This window comes from Equus asinus, chromosome 3 (assembly GCF_041296235.1).
Source record: "Equus asinus isolate D_3611 breed Donkey chromosome 3, EquAss-T2T_v2, whole genome shotgun sequence".
NCBI classification, from domain to species: domain Eukaryota; kingdom Metazoa; phylum Chordata; class Mammalia; order Perissodactyla; family Equidae; genus Equus; species Equus asinus.
The window spans coordinates 93,570,708-93,598,163 of NC_091792.1; the positions used below are offsets into that span (position 1 = coordinate 93,570,708).

The following is a 27,456-nucleotide window of genomic DNA, read 5'->3' on the forward strand; positions in this document are numbered from 1 at the left end:
TAACTTATTATAAAAAGCACTTAACAAAGAGCCTTGCCGTGGATGGTTTTCAACAGATGGTTGTTTTCTTCTCCTTACCCCGTTCAGTTCTCTATAATCTGCTTTGGTTTACACTAGCTGGTAATTAAAACCATTTGAATGCAAGAATATTGATATTCTACCTGAAGAATATAAAAGATTTTTTCCCTGTAAAGTACTTAATTGCCTAAAGAAAAAAAAAATCTTCAAATTATCTATTAATTTAGTTATCCTTAAAGAAATGACCTTTCTCTAAAGGTTAAGGGTTACTTGATTAAACTTGCTACAATCATTTTGACAACCACAAAACAATAGTAGTGTATATTTCTATACCTGAAATCATAAATATATTACTCTTATAAGAAATATTCTTTTAAAACATCCACTGAAGCTGGGCTAAAAGAATAAATTAAGGGAACTTTTGACCTTATGTGAATTTATGGCTTATTCTGCTTGAAGCGTTGGGTTGTGATACGAGTTTGTATTGGCAATATTCCAAATAATCTGCTTTTCTTTCTTCATTCTATGAAGTGTTGGCTAACGTAAAGAAACTTTGATGCTGCTAAATGAAATGAGTATCTGTTTGCACTTGTGATTCCTTGTTTGTGCTCTCCTTTAGAATTTAAAACGATTTGGCTGTGCGAGATAGGATGTGTGCTAATTTTGCCGGTGGAAAGGGGCTAGTCCAAGAAATCTGGCCCCCAAACCTGGAGGTGGCAAGAAACTGTGAAGAAGACAAGGAGAAAGGCTCTAGGTCTGCATGTGTGCTGTGAAGTAGGAAGCAGAAAGTGGAGGGGACAGAGAGAGGTATAAATAAATAGGAAGGGAGGTAAGCCTCATATCTGGGGCTCTTTTGTGGTGATAAATGTGTCCCTACACCAAGAGTGGGCTTGAAGCTCTGGAAAAAGCTGCTTCCATTTCCATCCTCCGTTTTACTTATCTCTACTTCAGAGTTAATGGTTAATTATTTTTACAAATCATTTCCCTCTTGCCCTCTTCACTCCAGTTCAGTTGCTAAGCGACTGGAAGATATAGTGACCTCTGAATTTATTCTCATTATATTAGATTTTTCCACATCGTTTAAGGGATGGACTTGTTCGTGTAAGTTCAACACCTCTCCAGGATTCAAGTTGACACTTCACCTAATTAATAGCCCCTATTGGCCTCGTTATTCTGGGAATGCCTAATTAAAGCGAGAGTGCTACTAGTTCAATAGAATTAAGATTTCATTTTGCCTTTTAAATTAATTGTCCAAAGGTTTATTCTTTTTTCTTGCTTAAGGCGTCTTATTACACCCATCTGTGTTAAAATAAACATATTTTTAAAAGTCTATCCTTAGAAAAATTAAAAAGTTACTCTAATAGAAAATTTTGAACTTTGAGGATTTAAAGATAAACCCATATATATGTACAATATTTTAATTTAGCAAGAATTCCTTAAAGGCACTAATTTTGGCCTTTTATCTTTGATTTGCTCACTTTTATACAAGGAGTCCCCAGTATAGCACCTGACACAGAGTGGGTACTGAGTAGATATATGTATATATTTTTTTTCATTGAAGCCATGTGATGGGAATTTGAATTTTCTTTTAAAAATGAGATTAATATGAAAAGTGGTTATAAATTTTATAAGTAATTCTGACTAAAAATCAAAGTGCTTTTGTGCGCAACATTATTGCTACTTTACTCTTTGGGACTTGTAGTCTGTAAGCATTTTTCCTCTGTGCTGTGAAATATTATTTACCTATCTATCAGATTATGTATGTAAAAACACATATATAGCACTTGCTTTGTAAAAGGCACTATACTCCATGCTTTACAAATATTATCTCATTAATGTGGAATCACTAAGAAAAAAATACCATCTTTTCTCTCTGGTAACTATGTAGAAAAAAGGCCACATGTAATTCACATGCACACAAACCTAGAAATGGTGACGGGTGCGTAGAGCGTGAGGATGTCGACGCTGAGTGTTCTGAGTGTGGGGCGACGGCTGTGGTGGTGCTGGGCGTATAGGGTCTCATGCAGTAACTGAGGAGCTGAGTTTTATACTTCTTGATATTTCAATGGCAAATGTCTTGAGAAATGTTGAAGACCAAGATACAACTAGGTAAAGAATAGTGGTTTAGATACTTCACCGGGCGAAACACGTTTTGTGAATGATAGTGACATCTGCACTAGTGGTGTCTGTTAAACCGTTTAGAACCAATTCAAGAAATAGTTTATTAATTTTATAAATTATAAGGATGATGAAAAATATCCTGTTTCTCTATGTTAATGTTGTTCTGTAAAGGATATTTTAGAAAAATAAGTAAAATACTTGTGTCTAGGTTCAGGCCTATACACCTGAATTTTAGGAGCAATCAGAAGAGAAAATAATCAGTTCTTGAGAGGCCATTTCTAATATATTTAAAATGTTTACTGGCCAACATTTTGAGAAATTTAATGTGTGTTTACTGCATAGCATTTGGGACGTTTGGATCTGAGTCCCTGTTGCCTCACTGCTGAGACAGATGAATTTGGAGATTTCCTAACCATTTTCCATTAGACTATGAAAAGAAATTGCTTAGATGCTTCCTATGTTTTCTTTCAGTTCAAAAGCTTTACATCTGTTATTTTACCATATGCTGTAATAACATCTTTCCTTATTAAAAAGATATAGTCTTCATTGTAAAACTGGAAAATACGTAAAAGCACAAAGTATAAATATGTGCACATTTCTATATCCATAAAACTGTGTTCATATCTATTTAGTTTTTGAAAGATTGGGAACATATTGTAGTAGGTTTTTGTTGTGTTTTTCCACTTTACAATATATTGTGAATATTTATCCATATTACAATTTATAAATGGCTACATAGAATTATGTTATATACTTTTACAATAATTATTTTATTAATCCATTTTTTGTTGAACCATTAGTTTTCCAATCATTTTACTGTGAATAATACTGTGATGAACATTATTATAGATCAATCTTTGTGCAGATATTCGATTATATCTTTAGCATAAATTCTTACGTGTGGAAATATTTAAATTTTAAATGCAATTTAAATCAATTGAATGCCTTGTTGTCAAGCCACCCCCAAAACTGTGTACAAATTTTTACTTTCAAGATATATTAATTCACTCAACAAATATTTATTTAGTGCTCATTTTACATTGAGTAGACATGAGTGAAGTGAGGTATTGGAGAAATGGACGTCTTGGAGGAAGACAGCAGGTAGATCTGTTTCTCTGCATTGAATATTAATCATCAAAAAGCTCCAACAATTTCATAAGTAAAACAGTATCTTATTTTTTATTTCTTTGCTGTTAAGCTGAAAACCTTTTTTTTTAAAAATTACTTTGATGGCCATTTTGTATTGGGACTATTTTGTTGTACTGACTCCCTTGCTTGGTGTCTGTGTCCCTCCTTGGTGAACGGGGAAGGTGAACCCTAATATTAATTAGTTCTCTTCTGACTGGTTACAAATCATCATTGTCTTTGTAATCAAAATTAGAATTTTTCTCGTCAAATCTAGAAAACTTTATTTTCCACTATGTGCTGGTGATAAACCAATTTTTGTTTGTTTGTATGTTCTATTGTTTTCATCATCTTGGCTCTATTTTTTGTTTTAAATGAACTTATTTTTAAAGTACTGTTTCTTCTGCTTTGCTATTTTATTTTATACCCATCAGTCTTCCTTCAGTCCAGCCGTTCTTTTAGGGGGATTCTGACTCTCCTCTCTAGTTGCTTTTCAGATTTTATCACTGTTTTGGCTGGTCTACAGTTCTTCATACTATTTCTAGACATGGATTTATTCTTATTTATCCTGCTAACTACTTCGTTCTATTTTTCAGCTATTTAGGAGAATTAACTGTCACTATCATTTCAAATATTACCCCTCACCCATTCTATTTATTTGCTTTCTTCCTTCTGGAACTCATATTTATTTTGGGCCTTGTTAGTCTATTTTCTATATTGCTCAATCTTTCATATTTTCCATCTCTTTATTATTCTGTGATAAATTCCTGTGAATTTCCTTCCAGTTCATTAGCTCACTGTTTCTGTTTAACCTGTTGACCTATTAGGCTTTTAACTTAAAAGCTAACTTTTCCCACAACTTCTATTTAGTTCATTTTCAAATTTATCCATTTTTTCTTCTTATTACAGTGATAGCTTATTTTTTATGGCCTTCATTCCTTATTCTGATTGCTTACTTATTTTACCCATTCTTTTTTTTTTTTTTTTTGAGGAAGATTAGCCCTGAGCTAACTGCTGCCAATCCTGCTCTTTTTGCTGAGGAAGGCTGGCCCTGAGCTAACATCCGTGCCCATCTTACTCTATTTTATATGTGGGACGCCTACCACAGTATGGCTTGGCAAGTGGTGCCATGTCCACACTTGGGATCCAAACCGGCGAACCCCCAGGCCACCGAAGTGGAACATGCGAACTTAACTGCTGCGCCACTTGGCCGGCCCCATTACCCATTCTTACTTATGATCATTCCAATTGTTTTTCATCATCTGAAGTTCTCGTGGTACTAATATTTCCTTCATAGTATCTGATGATTCTCACTTGTGGCGTTTGTTTTCCTTGTGATATTTCTGAAAATTTGTGATTCATCTTTCAATTTCTTCTTTCATTTCTGGTGTCTGGTAGCTTCCAATGGTGTGCTAGTAAATTTTTAATCACCAGTTCTCTGAAAAAGGTGCTGTGGTTTGTAGCATTTGCTGATTTCCAAGGTGTAAATATTCCCACCACAGTCAATTTTAAGCTCCTGGAGTGGTGTCATCAAGCCTGGAGCTGGGAGGAGATGTGCACAGTCAGCTTTTGGAGGGAGCTTCAGAACACCACTGGCAATTTTCCTTTTTAATGTAAATTCAGCTATCCAGTGACAATTTTTTGTTACAGCTTACCCAGCTCACCTAGAGTTTGTGATGTTAAGAATTTTCATGTTAGCTAACTCTACCAGGTTTCCAGGACCAGAGCTATATACTCAAAATTAAGAAAGCTTGGGGCCAGCCTGGTGGTGCGGAGGTTAAGTTCGCACGTTCTCCTTTGGCAGCCTGGGGTTCACAGGTTCGGATCCCGGATATGGACCTATGCACCACTCATCAAGCCATGCTGTGGTAGGCGTCCCACATATATACTAGAGGAAGATGAGCATGGATGTTAGCTCAGGGCCATTCTTCTCAGCAAAAAGAGGAGGATTGGCAGCAGATTTTAGCTCAGGGCTAATCTTCCTCAAAAAACAAAAAAAATTAAGAAAGCTTGGGGGCTGGCCCTGGGGCATAGCAGTTAAGTTCAACTGCTCTGCTTCAGAGGCCTGAGGTTTGCTGGTTCGGATCCTGGGTGTGGACCTACACACCACTTATCAAGCCATGCTGTGGTAGGTGTCCCACATATAAAATAGAGGAAGATGGGCACAGATGTTAGCTCTGGGCCAAGCAAAAGGGAAGGATTGGTGGCAGATTCTAGCTCAGGGCTAATCTTCCTCACTAAAAAAAAAAAAAAAATTAAGAAAACCTAAAAATGTTTGTATGCGTTATAATTCTTGAATTGGTGAATTTCACCATTTTCTACATCTCTTATTTTATATGTCTTCTCTCTTAATACTCCACCATATTTCTTATACACTTGCCTCGTTCTCATCTCTTGCATTCTGGGCCCTATCCATTACTTTACTCCTTCTAAATAAGCTTATCAAAGGATTTCTGTGGAAGCAATCATCCTGTTACATGAAAAATATTTTAAGAGATACTTAACTTTTAGATGTAGATAAGTACAAATTTCTTGGGAGGAGATAGTTTCTATTAGATATTAAATATTTATGAGAAACTATTTTGTGTATTTATATACTTATGATTAGAGACATAATATTTTTGCCTTTATACTGAAGCTAGTGATGTCCTTCCAGATATTCATGGTAGAGAGCTCTAAAGCAGAGGTTGGCAACCTTTTTCTACAAAGGGTCAGATGATGAATACTTTAGACTTCGAGGGCCGTACAGTCTCTGTCAGTTACTGAACTCTGCTATTTTACAAAAATAGATGACGAGTTGAATTTTGTCCTTAGGGCACAATTTGCTGATCCGTGCTCTAAATGACAGTCCATGGACCTAATGATTTAATAATGTCTTAAAGTAGGCATATGCACAGTTCTTTGTAGAAAATTAAATTTAATTCAATTTCCTGTATCAATTTCCTATACTTGAAAAGATAATTACTTTCAAGGTATATTTACTTTTCATTTGTTTTTTTTTTTTTTGCACAAAGTTGGGAGAATCCTTTTGGGCATAGAAGAGAGAGTGCTTTTGGTAATTAACAATGACTTTGTATTTTAATATCGTACCTATGCTTGCAGGTTGTTAAGAGAGTCATTTTTAATAAATCTTATATGTAATAAAGACAGAAATTTTTTATAGATAATGTTTGTTGTATACCAATTCAACTTGGAAACTGTTGGACCTTAAAAATTTTTTAGTAATCAAGAGGTCTTTTGGTTTTCTCTTGTATATATTGCATTTCAGTGACAATCTGTGGGAGCCTGGAGCTGCCCAGAACAATTTGAGTTTTTGCTTCTGTGAAGCTTCTCAAACCTCCTGTGATTTAGTTGGCACATCTCACATACAAAAGAATTTAAGTATTGATCTAAGCTATTAAAGCACATCATAGTTACATTCCTTTATAGCAGCTGCTGTGCACCACTTCAACCTAATAAATTCTTAAGCGTATCTCATTCATACAACTTGGCCTACTGCTTTGCTCAGAATAGCCATTAACTCACACAGGCATGTAACGAGCAGGAGCTCAGTACAGTACACAGCAAGGAGTACACACATGGGGCTTTTCCCAGAAGAACCACCAGTAATGGAAAGCACGAAACTCTCCAAATTATCATCCCCTCCCTCTTCAGGCTCCTCACGGGTCCTATATTGCACCAAGATATTGTCACTAATTCCACTTTAGAGTAATATCAAGCTGATGCCCTGGCCATTTGTGTTGTTTCTATGTAATGGTGCCAAATGCTCTCTGCCGTGCTATCAGAAAGTATAATTATCAAACTAGGTTTCTGTAATTCATTGGGATTATTATACTGAATATCCTTTTTCTTTAGTGTGGCTTTGTGGAATGAGAAGATACTGCAGTGACTTAGTGACTTAGCCACGGTGCTACATTTGGAGTCTTTGTAATGCAAAGCAGGAAAGGTCAGGATGCTCGCTTTTCATAGCAAGATTATTCATTCATTAAAAATTAAAGTACATTGTTCATTTCAGGTGGTGGGCTGGATATTATTATTTCCCACATGCTCAGTGCAGCAGTACAGAACGAAAACAGCCCTGCTGGGTAGCATTTCTGGGGTCGTCTGTGCCCGATTCTTTCATACTTTTTTTTACTACAAACTCATCATTCCTAATTTGTTAGCATCAAATTTATTGAAAATTCATGGGTCTCAATATGAGGAGATAATGAAGATCCTTAGATTTGTGGTAGAGAAGGCAAGAAGCTTTTTCCATTTGATTCTCCTTTTATTCAATAAACATTTACTCAACATTAGCTATATACTATGAATAGTGCCGGGCCCTGGGGTTGTGAACATGAATAAAATATAAACAGTGTTCCCCAGAAGGTCATAATGTAGTATGGAACAGACATATAAGCAAACAGTTACAGTATTGTAAGATATTCATAATAAAAGTATGAGCAAAGTGCTATGAGAAGACTGACAAAAAGATTGAAGAGTGGCCTGGAGAACATTTCTCCATTTGAAGCATGCCACAAGGTAATGAGATGGCAGTGGAACAACATGCTTCAAATACTGGAAATGAACATTGGGAAAATGGAAATAAAATAAAAATACCATTTATAATAATATCAAAAACATAAGAGCTTAAGAATAAACTCAAAGAAAGGCATAAAAGGACTATATACAGAAAATATGTGAATAAATATAAAATGTTTTTCTCTGAAATGCTTTAATTTTTTTAATGGAATTGCCTGTTTAAAGCAAAAAAATAATAAGATGCTGTGGAGTTCATAAAGTACGTATAAGTAAAATATATGACAACAATAGCTCAAAGGGCTAGAGGAGAAACTTGAAGTATACCAGTGAAAGTTTCTTAAACTATATATGAAGTGGAATAATATTATTTGAAGCTAGATGACTAAAAATTAAAAATGCAGAATATGCATCATTATTGGGCTTTTCCCTTGCAAACTCTAGAATAACCACTATAAAAAGAAGAAAAAGAAGTATAACTAATAAGCTATTAGATAAAATAAAATGGAAAACAAAATGACAGTCAGTTCTGGAGCAGGGCAATTAGGCAAGAAAAAGCAGACTGGAAAGGAAAAAGTAAAAACTATCTTCACTTGCAGACAGCTTTTCTGTGTATAAGGAAAATCCTAAACAATTCACAAAATATTTACTAGATTTAGTAAGTGAATTTAGCAATGTAGAATACAAGGACATTTATAAAAATCAACTTTATTTTTAGAAATGAGTACTTGGGAAATGGAAATTAAAAATATACCCATTTACATTAGCATCAAAAAACAAAAATGCTAAAGAATAAACTTAAAGAAAGTCTATTCACTGTAAACTAAAAAACATTTCTGAAATAGAACTAAAATAAATGGACAAATACACTATGATTATGGATAAAAACACTCAATATTGTTAAGATACCTATTCTTCCCAATTGATCTATAGCTCTAATACAATCCCAATCAAAATCTTGAATGTTTGTCATTTTAAATGTCAGGCTGATTTTAAAATTCATGTGGAAATGCAAAGACCTAAAATAATTCCCCAAATAAAAAGAAGACAAAATTTGGAGGACTGACTTAATTTCAGACTTATTATAAATCTACAGTAATCAAGACAGGATGGTATTGTGGTAAAGATAGACAACAAATCAATGGAATAGAATAGAGTCCTGAAATAGACCCACATGTGCACAATTGATTTTTTTTGACCAATGTAGCAAGGCAACACAACATGGAAAGGGAAGTCTTTTCACCAAGGATGCTTGAGTAACTGGCTATCCATAAGGAAAAAAATGAACCTCAACATATACATCACTCCATGGGTTCAAATTAATTGGGGATGGATCATAGACCTAAAAGAAAAACAAATGAGGCTGGCCGGTGGCGTGGTGGTTAAGTTTGCAGGTTCTGCTTTGGTGGCCCAGTGTTCGGCGGTTCGGATCCTGTGTGTGGACATGGCACCGCTTGGCAAGCCATGCTGTGGTAGGCGTCCCACATATAAAGTAGAGGAAGATGGGCATGGATGTTAGCTCAGGGCCAGTCTTCCTCAGCAAAAATAGGAGGATTGGCAGCAGATGTTAGCTCAGGGCTAGTCTTCCTCAAAATAAATAAATAAATAAATAGATAGATAAATAAATAAATAAAAGTAAAACTAACAATGTAAAGCTTCAAGAATAAAATGTGGAAGAATACCTTCACGAACCTGGTGTGGGCAAAGATCCTTTGACAGAACCTAGAAAGCACTCATAATAAAAGGAGAACAAATGACAAAATAAATTTCATAAAAATTAAATATTATTCACTACAGGACAGCATTACTAAGCTAAACATGCAAGCTACAGAATGAAAGAAAGTATTCATAGTACATGTAACTGACAGAAGTCATTTATCTGAAATAGTTAAGAATTTCTACAATTTGTAATAAAAAGACAAACTCCTACTTGCACCCATAGTCCACTACCAAATGGGCAAAAGACTTGAAAAGACACTTCAAAAAGAAGATAAATGGCCAATAAACACATGAAAAAAGTTCTCAAAATCATTAGTCATCAGGGAAATAAAAAATAAAATCATAAAAAATGATCAAATACCCACTAAAATGATTAAAATTTAGAAAACTGATAACACCGAGGCAAGGATGTAAAGCAACTGAATTTGCATACATTGCTGTGGAGGGTAGACAATGTGCCTGGCAGTGTTCATAAATTAAACATATTCCTAATCTCATGATCCAACCATTCCTTCACTTGATATTTTTCCCAAAAGAAATGAAAACGTATTTATGCAAAAATACATGTACATAAGTGTTCATAGCAGCACTATTAGTAATATCTAAAAAATGGAAGCACCTCAAGTGTCCTAACACAGAATGGATGAACATGTTGTGCGTTATTCTCAGCAATGAAAAGGAGCAATCACTGATACTTACACCAACAAGGATGAATACTAAAAGCATGTTGAGCAAAAGAAGCCCAACAAAAAGGAGTACATACTGTATGATTTCTTTTGTATGAGTTCTAGGACAAGAATAACTAATCTGGAGTGAAGGAAGTTAGAACACTGTTAGCCTGGGGGGTGGGGAGTATTGTCCAGAGAAGGGCATGAGGGGTTTTCAGACCGTTCTGTATCTCCACTGGGATGTGAGTTACTTGGATATGTGCACTTGTCAAAACTCATCCACCTGGACATTTAGGAACTGTTTATTTTGCTCTGTGTAAATGATACCTGAATCAAAACTAAATTTAAAAATTTTCTTTGAAAATAGGAAGTGGAGGTAACTGGCAAAAATTACACATAAATCGCATGGAAATGCAATGAAATAATCTCTTTAAAATTTGAGGATTAAATCGTTTCTTTTGTTGTTGCTTTGTTTTGCTTTTTACTTACCGACTATATTTTAGTAATATTTTTCCCTATGGAGGATTTACTTTCTCATATAACGGAAAGTCTAGAAGTAGAAAATTTCCGGAATTTCTTAATTCACTAGTTTAGTGTTATCATCAAGCACACAGGTCCTTCCACCTTCCTGCTTTACACTCCTCAGCATTTCTCAAGATCATATCCTACTATTTACTATTATGAGTGTTTTGGTTCCAGGCATTTGTGTTTACACAACAATGCCGAGCAAAAGAATGAAGGACCACTAGTTCCTTGTGTCACTTGAAGTTTTTTTATTATGAAATATTTCCGACGTACCAAATAGCATATATTTCATATATGTAGGGTTTAGAGAATAATAATGAAACAACCATGCATGACTCCACCACCCAGCTTGAAGAAGTAGACACAAGATTCCTGGGTCGGATACAAAGGTCTTTATTACGTCAGTAGCAGTAGCTAGAATGTCAGCACTCATGCCAGTTCTTTGGGCCCCAATACCCACAAGGGGACTCAAAGAAGGTCAGGTGACTACTGCATGCACAGTGAGTTACATTATGGAAGAGGAACTCCAAGCTTAGGGAAACTCAGTCTTTTATAATGGGCAGTAAGCATGCCTTGCCCCCGAAGGACACTTTATTATACTGCAGAGTAATCGAACCTGCCCTTTGCTCCAGGGGGAGATACTCTCTCTCTCTTCCAAGGTTGTTTGCTACATAACCATCCTTGAGAAGACACCCTGGAATAAAGGCTTCTGTTTGCAAGACATGCAGAAAGGTGAGAGGCCTGTAGAGAGTTGTCTCCCAGCAGGGTGTACCCCGGACCCCTATATTCAGGACCTATTGTCTTAGCACGATTTAATGCATAGTATCTTCTTTCCCCAAATATCTGCAATGCAGACAGTCGCGTTTCCATATATGTATGTGTCCGTTTCTGGCTCTCTATTCTGTTAATTGATGAGTCTATCTCTGCATCAGTCCCACATACCTTTACTTACTACAGCTTTATAATGAATCTTGATCTCTGATAGATCAATTCCTTCCCCTGCCCCCACAGACAGATACCCACCTTGTTCTTTTTCAGGAATGTCTTATATATTGTCCTTTCATTCTTCTTTAAATTTGAAAAATCTGGACAAGTTCCCATGTAAAACACCTTTTCTTGCAATTCAGACCCTCCTTCTGGGATTGTTTTGTTAGCTCCTTAAGATTGTTTAAAATTTTCTCCAGAAAGCTTAATGCAGGTGTCCCCAGTGTGACTTCCCACCACAGATAGGTTTTAAGCTCTATGTTCCTGTATTCTATACACTGTTCTTTAAAAACTGAAGTTCTAATCTTCAGACAGCAGCAGATGGCCTGGGGACAAGTGGCAGCTTCAGCTCACTTACTGCTCTGCATGGATCCTTTCACATTGTTTTCAGCCTCTCAGAGTTTTTCTTGTCTTTTTTTGGCAGCTCAGCTATGCATTTTAAAAGAGATTTTGTATATTTCATCTAACCTTTTTTTTAGCAGTTTTGCTTTAAAAGTGGTTTCCAGGATATCTAATCATGCATATTGCCGGAAACAGACAGCTTGTGTCAATAGTGGTTTTAAAATTGCTTAATCGCACAGAATTATGTCTTGCACAAAATAACGTTCAATAAAACATGCTTAATTGAACCAATGAGATTTCAGACCAGTTTCTCTGGTGCTGCCTCATCATTCCCAAATAACCCAGTACCTAGCTTGGCATTACCACCATTAGATGACTTTTATCCTCTCCTTAAAACTTTGCAAAATTATAAAATATTTCAAACCTACAGAAAATAATATAATTGAAATCTTTGTACTTAATACCAAGGTTAAACCAATGTTAATATAGTGCCCAATTTTCTTTATTCTTGGTTATTTAGTTATATAAAAAAGCAATGTACATTATTTTTATATTTAAAAATTTTATGTTAATAATATAGTGATATTCATAACCTTTGAAACTTGCTCTTTTTTCCCCACTCAACATCATGTTTGAAAAATTTATCTGTGCTGATACCCTAAGCTCTAATTCAATTATTTCAAGTGCTGTATATAATTCTATTATAAATTACATTTTATTCCATAGTCTGTTTATTCTACAATAAACATCTTTATATATATATCCTCTTGAGCATATGCTTGAGATTTTTTAAATTAGATGCCTAGAACTGAAAGTGCTCTATGATGGAAGGTACTAAACTTCAGCTTATTAGTTGTATCCAGTTTCTTATATCTATATGATTGTGATGACATCATTATAGAAGATAGGACATTTTAACCTTATTTTATGATTTAATATTTACAATTGGTGAAAAGTACCTAGTACTGGTCTGGATAAGGACTATGCTGAATATATGTTGTACTTGACAACTTGTATATAATTCAAATTATATTAACGTTTATACTATTAAATAATGAACAGTTGGGTGATTTGGAAATTCATGCCCCCTCTTTTTTCTGTAGGTATTTATGAGCCTCCATTTATTGTACTACTGCAGTGAACCAACCTTCGATGTGAAAATTGCCTTTTGTCAGGTGTGTGTTCCTTACAGGTAAAACAAGGTACAGTATGTTCTCTTGTATTTCCATTTTGCCATTCCATCTTGCACGTGTTCCACACCAGAGTAGTATTTATATCATATTAAAAATGGCTTAGGAAAGAGAATTGGATGCTTAGATGTCTCCTTTTTTTCACAGTTCATTTAAGTTAGAACAGGAATGAAGAGAAGTCTTTTTAATGATTATAAATATAGTATTTAATCACCGTGTAAAGTGATTTCTTACTAGACTTCTCTTATACTTAACATTTTTAATAGTTCTTTTCAAATCCTTGAAATGAAGCATTAATCATCAAAGTAGCTGAAGCCCATGTTATTATTTCTCATCCTAGGACTAATGAGCCCCAAGTTGTGTACCTCCAATCCTCATGGATAACAACACGCAGGGGGTGCTCAGTTCATTTTCTGATATCCAGTTCTAACCAGTAGTTAGTAGGAAAGCTAAACAACGACAAATAAATTTAATGAATACATTTAACCTGTAATTAACAGTAAGGTGGTAACAATGGTCGGCAGTGTGCATGAACTAGATAAGAGTTTGCTCTCTTGTATTCATACAAACTCTATTCTCAAGAAAGAGGCTATGGGGGGCACCCACGCTGACTCCAGGTATGTTTAGGGCAGTCCTAACTGAAGCCTGTTGTCACCGTATAATTAATAGCGCTCCCTTTTACTCTCAGGAATGGTTCTTTGAACAATAAATCATATGGTAACTCTATTCACACCCTAAGCAGAGAGCTTCACTTCAGTTTTTCTGTAAGGACTTTCATCATATCTTCACGTTTAACTGTGATGTAAACGGAGAATGATATGCATCCCCTGAAACAAGGTTTAAAAGTTAACTCTGCAGCTCCTATTATTTTAATACAACCTTTTCTGATTCTAGTAATATGTGCTTATTATAGAAAAGTGTAAAGGGAAACATTGGTATGTTTACTCTCCTTGAGCACAGTTAGAGTTTCCACAGCAAAGTAAAATGTGTTACCTGCCATGAACAGGGTGTCCTCATCTCCCTGACCTCTGAAGGGTGTAGTGCCTGAAGCCTCAACCTCTGGATAACTTTTCTTCTCTTGCAAGAACTCAGGATCTGGACAGCCTTGGTTAGAAAGTTCACATCTACTACTTATTAACCGTTTGCTTGTAATCTTGGGCAACTTAGTTAACCTTTCTGTTTCCTTGTTTGTGAAAGGGGAAAATGTTAGTACCTACTTTCTACAGTGATGAGAATTAAATGAGCTAATACTTGCAGAACACTGAGAACAGGGCTGGAATATGCGTTTGTTAAATAGCTAACTAAGTTTTAAATACTTTTGCATTCACTCTTCTGGTGCTCCCATTGAACCTCAATGTTTTAAGTATTACCAATATCTCAAATGCTCCCACAGTCATATCTCCAACCCAAACCTCTCCCTGAAACTAGACTTGTCTACCCACCTGCCTGTTCTCCATCTCCTCTTAGATAGACATCTAACAGGCATATCAAACTAAATGTAGTCCAAACCAAACCCCTGATCTTTCCTCCGAAATTGCTCTGTTCTAATTCAGTAAATGCTAAATCCAGTTTCTTAGAACAAAATCTTTAGACTCATCTTTTGGGCAACACTTCATATCCAATCTGTAAACAAATTCTGTTGGCTCTACATTCAGAATCCATCTGGAATCTCACCGTTCTCTCCGCTACCACTCTGATCCAAGCTACCGTTACCTCTTGCCTGGATTATTGCAAGAGCTTCCGCATTGCTCACCTCCAAAGAGTCTAGTCTCAAGGCATCAGCTAGAGTGATATATTAAAAATGTAAATAAGATAATGTCACTCCTTGGCTGAAAACAAAACAAAGCAGAGAAACCTTTCAATGTCTTCCCATCTCACTTATGATAACAACCAAAATTCTTAAAACAAATACCAAGCCTTTTTCTCTAGAGACCTCCCTCCCTGAAATGCTCTTTATTATCCCATCCTTCACCACTTTCAGGGATTTGCTCAAATGTCATTTTTTAAAGAGAGTCTTTCCTGACTCTCCTATTTAAAATTGCCCCTTCCTACCCAGCACTGCCTACCCAACTTCCCTGCCTTTTTTTGCCCCCGCCATAACACATTTTAGTATCTGGTATACCATATAGGCGATGGGTATGTTGCCTCTCTCTCTTTGCTAGAATGCATTTTTCCCTTGGGCAGGAATTTTTTCAGTAGTCTGCAGGAGCCACCTCACACAGACTCGCAAGAGTTGACTGTGCACATCTCTCCCCAACTCTAAGGGCAATGATGTCAGGGTGGTAGATTGAACTCTGTCCTGATAGAAGTATGTCAATTATGTAAACAAGCAATTGCTACACATAAGTCCTCTTCCTCCTCACCCACCCCGCCCCGACACCAGCCAGCTGTTGAACATTCACCAGCACACCGTTGGAATTTTGTCTCTTTGGCACACTGCTGTACTGAGAACTAGCAATAATGTCTGGCATAGGGAAGGCTCTTACCAAATATTTTCTTAATGAATGAATGAATGATATGTTTGGTTTATGCAATCAATTGCAACTGTAATATAATAGTGCTCTGGTGGAAAATGAGCAGGCCTGAATTTCTGGGTAGAATATCTGGACTCTATCAATTGCAAGCTGTATAACCGTGAGCTATTTCCTTATCCTGCATGATCCTAGCCATTCACTATGGGCATTAACACTTAAAAAACAAACCACAAAGAAACATAAAACTAAGCCCATGTTTTACATATTTTGAGATTAAATCTGAACTTTGAAAATTATCAATAAAAAAAATCTTAAAAGCTCAACTATTTTTTTTTTTAACCCAAAGAGTCATTCTGTAGGTGGAAGTTATTTTTTAAATCAGCTTCCAGCATTTGGGTACAGATGTAGAATGTCTATTTCCAGTAAGTGTTCTTTTAAAGCAAAGAAAAAAGAGAAGAAGTGAAGTATGAACTTTCTTAATGACTGAATTTTTTGCTTACTATGAACTTTCGGTACCTAGGAAATATGCATGCATATTCTATAACTTAAAAAAAAATCTAAAAATATCTTAGCAAGCAGAATATTTCTAGTTGTGACTCAGAGCATTTTACTTACTTTGCATGTGGAGTTTTTGTTTGATAATAATGTTTATTTTTTTCTTTCCTGTAGCCCTGTGTCTCATTTACTGCTGTAGCAATTTAAAGAAAATAGTGTACTTGTTTTTAGAGGCAGAATGATCTCCTGGAGTTTACTTTCAGACTGTGGTCCTGGGCAGCTTCTCATTTCCTGAGCCAGCTCATGGGTCTTTGGTACGGGGGTGTTTAACCCGATCACAGCTTCCTGCCCCACAGACAGTACACAAAGACCTTAAGTAACTTGTCAACAATTAATTAATGATCAATTGTATCCAGAACGCAGGTCTCTTGTGTCTTAATTTGTGACTTTTTAAATTATAGTTCCATTTTTTTCACTGTTACCAATAAGAAAGCACAGAAAATAAAATTGTCTAGATAGTACTTTATCAACAGAAACTATGTACCTTATCTGTAATGGTATTACCCTTCTTTCGTTTTGAGCCACAAATGTGAAATTTAATTTCCTCATAGCAACGTAAAAAAAAAGTGAAATGAAAAGATGACATTCATTTTAATAATATACTTAGCCCAATATACCTAAAATATTATATTACAACATATAACCAATATGAAATTATGAATTTGATATTTTACATTTTTTTTCCTTAAGAAATCTTTGATATCCACTGCGTACTTCATGCTTACCTCACATCTCAAATCAAGCTAGTCGTATTTCACACACTCAGGAGCCACATATTGCTAGAGGCTCCCCTACTGGAAAATTCAGACTGATGAAATATCTGCGTGAGGGAGCTGAATTTATCAATATTTATCTCAATGTTCCAGCAGCCTGTGGGCACAGCTACTACTACACAGTTGCTAATTCTGTGACTTTTTTTATTGCAGTAACATTGGATTATAACATTGTATAACTTTCAGGTGTACATCATAATCTATTTTGAATTCTGTGAAGACTACGTCATGTTCACCACCCAAAGACTAATTACAATCTGTCACCACATATGTGCCTGATCACCTCTTTCGCCCTCCTTCCTCCCCGCTTTGCCTCTGGTAACCACCAATCCAATCGCTGTTGCTATGTGTTTCTCATTGTATTTATCTTCTACATATGAGTGAGATCATATGGTATTTGACATTCTCCCTCTGACTCATTTCACTCAGCATAATACCCTCAAGGTCCATCCATGTTGTCACAAATGGCCAGATTTCATCATTTCTTATGGCTGAGTAGTATTCCATTGTGTACATATACCGCATCTTCTTTATCCGTTCATTCCTTGATGGGCACCTAGGTTGCTTCCAAGTCTTGGCTATTGTGAATAATGCTGTGGTGAACATAGGGGTGCATGTATCTTAATTCATTCATGTTTTCAGGTTATTTGGGTAAATACCCAGTAGTGGAATAGCTGGATCATATGGTAGATCCATTCTTAATTTTCTGAGGCAACTCTATACTGTTTTCCATAGTGGCTGCACCAGTTTGCACTCCCACCAGTAGTGTACGAGGGTTCTCTTCTCTCCACATTCTCTCCAACACTTGTTGTTTCCTGTCTTGTTAATTATAGCCATTCTGACCAGAGTGAGGTGATACCACATTATACTTTTGATTTGCATTTCCCTGATAGCTAATGATGTTGAACATCTTTTCATGTGCCTGTTGGCCATCAGTATATCTTCTTTGGAGAAATCTCTGTTCAGATCTTTGGCCCATCTTTTAATTTGGTTGTTGGTTTTTTTGTTGTTGAGATGTATGAGTTCTTTGTACATTTTGGATATTAACCCCTTATCTGATATATGATTTGCAAATACCTTCTCCCAATTGTTAGGTTGTCTTTTTGTTTTGTTGATGATTTCCTTTGCTGTGCAGAAGCTTTTTAGTTTGATGTAGTCCCATTTATTTATTTTCTCTTTTGTTTCCCTTGCCCAGTCAGGCATGGTACTTGAAAATATGCTGCTCAGACCGATGTCAAAGAGTGTACTATGTATTCTTTCTTCTAGAAGTTGCATGTGTTCAGGTGTTTCATTCAAGTCTTTAATCCATTTTGAGTTGATTTTTGTGCATGGTGTAAGGGAATGGTCTACTTTCATTCTTTTCCATGTGGTCGTCCGGTTTTCCCAACACCATTTATTGAAGAGACTTTCCTTTCTCCATTGTATGCTCTTGGCTCCCTTGTCGAATATTAGCTGTCCATAAATGTGTGGGTTTATTTCTGGGCTCTCGATTCTGTTCCATTGATCTTTGTGTCTGTTTTTGTGCCAGTACCATGCTGTTTTGGTTACTTTGGCTTTGTAGTATATTTTGAAATCAGGGAGTGAGATACCTCCAGCTTTGCTCTTTTTCTTCAGGATTCCTTTGGCTATTCGGGGTCTTTTGTTAATTGAATTTTTTTTCTATTATTTCATTGAGGACATAATGGTTTATAATGTTCTGTAATTTCAGGTGTACATTATTATTTATCAGTTTCTGTATAAACTACATTGTGCTCACCACCAATAGTCTAATTTTTATCCATTACCATATACATGTGTCTCTTTACCCCTTTGAGGCCGACCCGTCAACCCCCTTCCCCTCTGGTAATCACTAATCTGTTCTCTTTATCCACGTGTTTGTTTATCTTCCACATATGAGTGAAATCATGTGGTGTTTGTCTTTCTCTGTCTGGCTTATTTTGCTTAACATCATACCCTCAAGGTCCATCCATTTTGTTGCAAATGGGTAGTTTCATGGCTGAGTAGTATTCCATTGTGTATATATATATACTACATCTTCTTTATCCATTAATCAGTTGATAGGCACTTAGGTTGCTTCCCCATCTTGGCCATTGTGAATAATGCTGCAATGAACATAGGGTGCATAAATCTCTTTGAATTGCTGATTTTAAGTTCTGTGGATAAATACCCAGCAGTGGGATAGCTGGGTCATATGGTATTTCTATATTTAATTTTTTGAGAAATCTTCATGCTGTTTTCCATAGTGGCTGTACCAGTTTGCATTCCCACCAGCAGTGTATCAGGGTTCCCTTTTCTCCACATCCTCTCCAACATTTGTTACATTTGTCTTGTTAGTTATAGCCATTCGGACTGGTGTAATGTGATATCTCATGGTAGTTTTGATTTGCATTTCCCTAATAATTAGTGATATTGAATATCTTTTCATGTACCTGTTGGTCATCTGTATATCTTCTTTGGAAAAATGTCTGTTTATTTCCTCCACCCATTTTAGATCAGGTTGTTTGCTTTTTGTTGCTCAGTTATATGAGTTCTTTGTATATTTTGGAAATTAACCCCTTGTTGGATACATGATTTGCAAATATTTTCTCCCAGTTGGTGTGTGTCTTTTCGTTTTGTTCATGATTTCCTTTGCCTTGCAGAAGATTTTTAGTCTGATTTAGTCCCATTTGTTTATTTTTTCTTTTGTTTCCCTTGCCTGAGTAGACATGGTATTCAAAAAGATGCTGCTAAGACTGATGTCAAAGAATGTACTGCCTATATTTTCTTCTAGGAGTTTTATGGTTTCAGGTATAATGGTCTACTTTCATGCTTTTGCATGTGGCTATCCAGTTTTCCCAACACGATTTGTTGAAGAGACTGTCCTTTCTCCATTTTGCGTTCTTGGCTCCCTTGTTGAAGATTAGCTGTCCATAGATGTGTGGTTTATTTCTGGGCTTTCAATTCTGTTCCATGATCGGTGTGTCTGTTTTTGAGACAGAACATGCTGTTTCAATTGCTGTAGCTTTGTAGTCTATTTTGAGGTCAGGGATTGTGATGCCTCCAGCTTTCTTCCTTTTTCTCAGGATTGCCTTCGCTATTTGGGGTCTTTTGTTGTTCCGTATAAATTTTAGGACACTTTCTTCTATTTCCATGAAGAATGTCATTGGGATTCTGATTGGGATTGCATTGAATCTGTAGATTGCTTTAGGTAATTTGGATATTTTAACTATGTTTGTTCTTCCAATCCATGAGCATGGAATGTCTTTCCCTTTCTTTACGTAATCTTTGGTTTCTTTCAATAATGTCTTATAGTCTTCAATGTATAGGCCTTTCCCCTCCTTGGTTAAGTTTATTCCTAGATCTTTTATTCTTTTTTTTTGCAATTGTAAATGGGATTGTATTCTTGACTTCTCTTTCTGCTAGTTTGTTGTTAGTGTATAGAAATGCAGCTGATATTTTTATGTTGATTTTGTACCCTGCAACTTTGCTGTAGTTGTTGATTATTTCTAACAGTTTTCTGATGGATTCTTTAGGTTTTTCTATATAGAGAGTTATGTCATCCACAAACAGTAAGAGTTTCACTTCTTCCTTTCCAATCTGGATACCTTTTATTTCTTTTTCTTGCCTAATTTCTCTGGCCAGAATCTCTAGTACTATGTTGAATAGGAGTGCAAGAGTGGGCCCCCTTGTCTCGTTCTTCTTCTCGGAGGGATGGCTTTAAGTTTTTATTTATTCAGTATGATTTTGGCTGTGGGTTTGCCATATATGGTCTTTATGATGTTGAGTTACTTTCGCCCTATACACTTTCATTGAGTTTTTTTCAGATATGAATGTTGGATCTTGTCTAATGCTTTCTCTGTAACTATTGAGATGATCATGTTATTTTTATTCCTCATTTGTTAATGTGGTATATCATATTGATTGACTTGCAGATGTTGAACCATCCCTGCATCCCTGGTATAAATCTCACTTGATCATGGTGTATGATCCTTTTAATGTACTGCTGTATTCAGTTTGCAAATATTTTGTTTAGGCTTTTTGTGTCTATGTTCATCAGTGATATTGGCCTCTTATTTTCCTTCTTTGTGTTGTCCTTGTCTGGTTTTGGTATCAGGGTGACATTGGCCTCATAGAACAAATTAGGAAGTGTTCCATCTTCTTAAATTTTTTGGAATAGTTTGAGGAGGATAGGTATTAAATCTTATTTGAATGTTTGTTAGAATTCTCCAGAGAAGCAATCTTGGACTTTTATTTTTTGGGAGGTTTTTGATTACTATTTCAATTTATTATGATTGTTCTATTCAGATTCTCCTTTTCTTTTTGATTCAGTTTTGGGAGGTTGTTTCATTCATTTCTTATAGGTTATCCAATTTGTGGTCATACACTTTTTCATAGTAGTCTCTTATAATCCTTTGTATTTCTGTGGTATCGGTTGTAATTTCTCCTCTTTCATTTCTAATTTTATATTATTTGAGCCTTCTCTCTTTTTTTCTTAGTGAGTCTGGCTAAGGGTTTGTCGATTTTGTTTATCTTCTCAAAGAACCAGCCCTTAGTTTCAGCAATCCTTTCTACTGTTTTTTTAGTCTCTATTTCATTTATTTCTGCTCTAATTTTTATTATTTCCCTGCTTCTGCTGACTTTAGGCTTTGTTTGCTCTTCTTTTTCTAGTTCTGTTAGGTGTAGTTTAAGATTACTTATTTGAGATTTTTCTTGTTTTTTGAGGTGGGCCTATATTGCTATGAATTCCCCTCTTTTGCTGCATCCAATATGAGTTTGTATGATGTATTTTCATTTTCATTTTCCTCCAGGTATTTTTTAATTTCTGCTTTGATTTCTTCAGTGATCCAGTGGTTGTTCAGTAGTATGTTGTTTAGTCTCTACATATTTGTGACTTTTTCAGCTTTTTTCTTGCAGTTTATTTCTGGTTTCATAGCATTGTGGTCAGAAGATGCTTGATATGATTTCAATCTTCTTAAATTTATTGAGGCTCGCCTTGTTTCCCAATATATGGTCTATCTTTGAGAATGTTCTATGTGCACTTGAGAAGAACGTGTATTCTGCTCTTTTTGGATGGAATGTTGTCTATTTATCTTTTAAGTCCATCTGGTCTAAGTTTTCATTTAAGTCCACTATTTCCTTGTTGACTTTTTGTCTGGATGATCTACCCATTGATGTAAGTGGGATATTGAGGTCCCCTACTGGTATTGTGTTGCTGTTAATTTCTCCCTTTAGGTTTGTTAATAGTTGCTTTATATACTTTGGTGCTCCTGTATTAGATGCATATTTATTCATAAGTGTTATGTCCTGTTGTGGAATGTCTCTTTTATCATTACATACTGCCCCTCTTTGTCTCTCATTACTTGTTTTGTTTTGAAGTCTACTTTGTCTGATATAAGTACAGCTACACCTGTTTTCTTTTGCTTGCCATTAGCTTGGAGTATTGTCTTCCATCCTTTCACTCTAAGCCTGTGTTTGTCTTTAGAGCTGAGATATGTTTCCTGGAGGATCCATATTGTTGAGTCTTGTTTTTTAATCCATCCAGCCCCTCTGTGTCTTTTGATTGGAGAATTCAATGCATTTATGTTTCAAGTGATTACTGATATATGAGGGCTTAATACTGCCATTTTTATCTCTTGTTTTCTGGTTGTTCTGTATTTCCCTTGTTTTTCTTTCCTTATATTTCTGACTGCCATTTCAGTTTAGTGGTTTTCTGAGATGATTTTCTCAATTTTCTCTTTATTTATGATTTTTGTCTCTGCTCTGAATTTTTGTTTTGAGGTTACCAAGAGGTTTGTATAAAAGATCTCATAGATAAGATAGTCCATTTTCTGATAGCCTCTTATCATCATTAAGCTAAGCAGGTTCTATCCCTTTCCTCTTCCCTTTCTAAGTTATTGTTGTCACAAACTATTCTGTTTTGTCTTATGAGTTTGTGACTGAATTGAAGTGTTTATAGTTATTTTTGATACTTTCCTTCCCTTTATCTTTTATGTTTTAATTAAGTGTTTGCTAACTTGTTCTGGTAGAGAGCTGCAATTTTCTGATTTTCTGTCTATTTATCTCCTTGCTCAAGGCTTTGTAAACTTTTGCCTTTTTGTTTCAAGTATGAGGGCATCCTTGATCATTTCTTGTAAGGGAGATCTAGTGGCAACGAACTCCCTCAGCTTTTGTTTATCTGGGAAAGCTTTTGTTTCTCCATTGTATCTGAAGGATAGTTTTACTGGATAGAGTATTCTTGGCTGAAAATTTTTGTCTTTCAGTATTTTGAATATATCATTCCAATCTCTCCTAGCCTGCAAGGTTTCTGCTGAGAAATCTGCTGAAAGCCTGATACAGGTTACTTTGTAGATTATTTTCTTCTGCCTTACTGCCCTTAATATTTTTTCTTTCTCATTGACTTTTGCTAGTATTACTATTAGATGCCTCAGAGAGGGTCTTTTTACATTGCTGTAATTGGCTTCGTGTATTTGTAAGTCCAGTTACTTCTCCAGGTTTGGGAAGTTTCAGCTATTATTTCTTTGAACAAGCTCTCTGCTCCTTTCTCCCTCTCTTCTCCCTCTTGAATCCCTATAATCCTTATGTTGCATTTCCTAACTGGGCCAGATATTTCTTGAAGAATTTCTTCATTTTTTAAAAGTCTTAGTTCTTTTTCCTCCTTCATCTGAAACACTTCTATATTTCTGTCCTCTAAGTCATTAATTCTGTGTTCTATAACATCAGCTCTGTTTTTTAAGGATTCTAGAATTTTTTTTTTATCTCATTCATTATGTTCTTCATCTCCAGATGTCTTTTTTTTTCTTTTTTTTTCAGAGAATAAATCTCTTTGGTGAAGTATTCCTTCTGCTCATTAATTTTATTCCTGAGTTCATTGAACTGTCTTTCTGAGTTTTCTTGTAACTCCTTGAGTTTCTTTATGACAACTATTTTGAATTCTCTGTCATTTAGACTGTAAATTTCTGTGACTTCAGGAGTGGTTTCTGGAGACTTTCATTGAATGTTTGAAGAACATGGGATTAATTGAAATTTTTAGTCACTCAATAATTTTGTTTTTTTTATTAAAAAACCCATTAAACAGCTTTTGCAGGCAAGAGGTTTCTTGTTATATTCTGGAGAGAAATTTGTCTTTGTAGTGTTGGACAATAAAAGAATAATCTTTAGTTTGCACTAGTATGAAGACTTTACAAAATATAGACCTATAGGGAATTGAAAGTGCAAGAACTCTTGATCCTCCTGAAAAACAGAGAAGCCTTCATAGCCTTCTTTTCTCAACTGAACAAAGAAGTACACAGCTGTTAAATTTCACTCTATGATTTTAAAAGTTCTGTAAAAAGTGCTATTTTTGGAACTCTGATGTACTGAACAGTTGAGTCAGGGTTTTAACCAGGAAATATATACACAGAAAGGTAACGTGTGTTGGAAACTGCATGCACATCTACTGGTGTCCACAGCATTTATCACATCCTGATGTGAGTACCATTAGTTGTACATTTTTGTGTTTTCCCCATTCAGTGGTGATTCCCTTGGGGACAGGACCAGGGCATCCTTGTCCTTAACTTCCAAGCCCAGAAATCTATCTTAATTCAGTAAATGTTCAATGAATGCTTTTTGAATCAAAGAAGGTAAATAAAAACTTAAGAGAAAAACACCACTTCCTGAGTAGAAATTTCTTTGCTTGCCTTTCAAAATCAAGTCAATTTCTCAACATTTTAACGTCTTATGAGTATATTTTAATAGACTTAATTGCATTTTGGTTATTTTGCTAATCACAAATCCATGTTAACCTAACATTTATCTGACAGTTATTAACTTATTGATGCCTGTGAGTATTTACTGCTGTTTGAGTTGATTATCAATCATTTAAATGATTTATCAGAAAGCCTGAGACACAGAGGGCTCAAATTAATGAGTCAATAGTTATAAGTTTAAGTAGAACTAGAAATAAAGGGGACTGAGTTCAGCGGGCTTCTTTTCGGTTATGGCACAGAAACTCTTCATGCCTTCTTGCATTTTCTATGCAAGAAAATATCTATGCATAGACTGATTGATTCTCCCATTCATTTTTCAACACATCTTTACTGATTACCTATAATGTGTACCTGTAACCTTTTGAAATTAGGGATACAGGATGAATGATAAGGTTATTCCCCTCAAAGAACACACTCTCTAATCTAAAGCACAGTAGAGAGTGGCTAGGCTTGTAAACATAAGGAACACCTATTCCTCTTTGAGTTAAAGACCTCAGCAATAACCATGAGCTAAAAAATAAGTCACAAAAACCTAAAACCCCAAATACTTATTGAATGCTTACTATAGGGAACACTTCATTAAGATTTTACCTCATTTAATTTTCACAACACCAATAATTACCAGGAGACAGAATATAATTATATTTTATTCTGCAGTTGTAAATCTGAACCATTATACTAGAAGGTCTTTCCCTAGTCCCATTACGAACTTCTTGAAAGCTCATATTGGTGTATTGCTATTTATTTGAGTGAAATGAATAGCAACTAAATATAACTAAGAAGTACAATACTGTGATTAAATGCAAAGAAGCCTGAGATTCTATTGGTCACTGGTAGGAAAAAGGAGAAGATTTTTATATAAATTTCAAAAGACGATTGTGATATATAAGGTCTAAAATATTACTGGGGACAGACAGAAACAGCACTCTCACTGTGGAGTTCTTACTGTCAAAAGTGTTCTTCAATGCTTTTTGAGTTTTTACTGTTTTTCAATGTATCATCTTGTTAGATATAATAGTCAGGACTGAGCATGTTGAATTTTTTGTAGCTAAAGCAATGTTCTTCTTAATAGATATAAAATATTACTAGATGACTAGTTAATTAAATTTTATTTTATTACTCTAATGCTGGATTATAAAAGAACTATGTGTGTATACATAATAATTTTCCTTTTCCCAGATGGCTGTTCGAAATAAATGAAAACTTACTCTTTAGCAAAATTACTGATACTTCTGATTTATTATTATTTTTTAGTACAACGTTTTCCTCTTTCAATCTTTGGAAATCCCATGATATTTGCAAATACTTTATGGGCTGCATTAGCTTTTTAGAGACTTTTATAGGCCTGGAAACTAATAAACCAGAGAATTCATAAAAATGGGTATTCTGGAATGCCCATGGAATGATGTAGTTTTAAGTGATATGTTCAAATTACTAGTATCTAGGGCATTTAAAAATTATCACTAAACCTGATTGCAGGATTTTATGGCTTTAAAAAACCAATTCTTTGCTTTTAAGGCATTTTGAATTTTAAGTAACTTGATTTGCTCAACTTATTTTATTTGATGAGTCTATGATGTTTCTGTTTTACAGACTTTGAAAATATTCAATTAAAATCTTTACACTTCATTACTAGGGTGGCCACCCTTGATGGAATGAAGACTTTTACACCAACATTGGGGAACAGAGCCTCAAAGGAAAATATGTTTTGACAGGGGAGGGCAAAGGAAAACTTGTATAATCTAACAGGGAAACTGAAAATCATTTTGGTAGTCTGGGAAATAAATGGCATTGTTTGTATATTTTAGATTTTTGGAGAGATTGTCTGCCACCCCAAAACACTAAATTTAGACACTAACTTCATGTAAATATGATTTAAGGGAATCAGTAGATTGACCATGGATATATTTGAAGGTCTTGGCGTTTTGTAAATGAATGTCTAAGATTTTGAGGTATAAACTGATAAACTTTTCCTTTGGTATTGTAGTTTTTCATGCAACAGGAAAAGAGAAACTTTTACTTTAGCTTCTCTTTTTAAGGGATTTCCTCTCCTGCATATTATTTAAGGAAGCCCAACTCTTTCTTCTACCTTAGCTTTGATGCATTGTGTTTAATTTTGCATTCATTTTCTAAAATCCCAATACATGTACTTTAGTGCATGGACTGTCTGTGAGTAAATTATTAAAGACATAGCAAACAGTATTGTAAAAACATGGCGCATCTTGAATCATGAAACAAATCACTGAGATATTTATACTATCAGGATGAAAACCAACCTACATATTTTTGTGAATGAATATTTCATGTTGCTTGACAATGGTTTTTTTCCATATGCCCACACGTGAAGATGGTTATAGCAAATTTCAAAAGAGTAAGTTTAGTGTTACATTTGTGTATTCTACCTTTGGCAGGTTTTATCTAAAGATGTATTAAGTAATTATTTCAGCTAATGAATAGATTAAGTTATGCTACTAAAGATTAACAAAAATTGTAAAGGTCTTAAGATTTGATTCTGTAGTGAGGAGCTTTTCTGTATTGGTTGATTGTGGGTATGCGTTTGGTTTGCTTGAAGGACAAAAAGGTCAAACTTGACTTCTTGTTGAATGGTCTTACCTTGAATGTAAATGTAGCTTAATATTATGAGTTCAATTGTGGTGGAGGTATTAATTAGATTGAATGAAGTTATTGCTTACATTTTTCAAAATAGTTGTGCTGTAAAA

The 27,456-nt window shown here is 35.2% G+C and overlaps 1 protein-coding gene across 32 annotated transcripts in view; it reads left to right on the forward strand.

Moving 5' to 3' along the window:
- The window catches only part of MAPK10 (mitogen-activated protein kinase 10), a 300,681-nt gene that overhangs the window by 130,380 nt on the left and 142,845 nt on the right, over positions 1 to 27,456 (forward strand). For 17 of the 32 annotated variants that reach the window (XM_070505438.1, XM_070505440.1, XM_070505426.1 and 14 more), the window contains one exon: positions 13,124 to 13,222. Coding sequence is in view for 15 of the 32 variants with exons in the window: in XM_044766267.2 (XP_044622202.1) it covers positions 13,124 to 13,195 (72 nt within the window). In the remaining 17 variants the exon portion in view is untranslated. The remainder of the gene's footprint in view (positions 1 to 13,123; positions 13,223 to 27,456) is intronic. The other 15 variants (XM_014854142.3, XM_070505435.1, XM_070505423.1 and 12 more) reach the window with 1 other exon arrangement.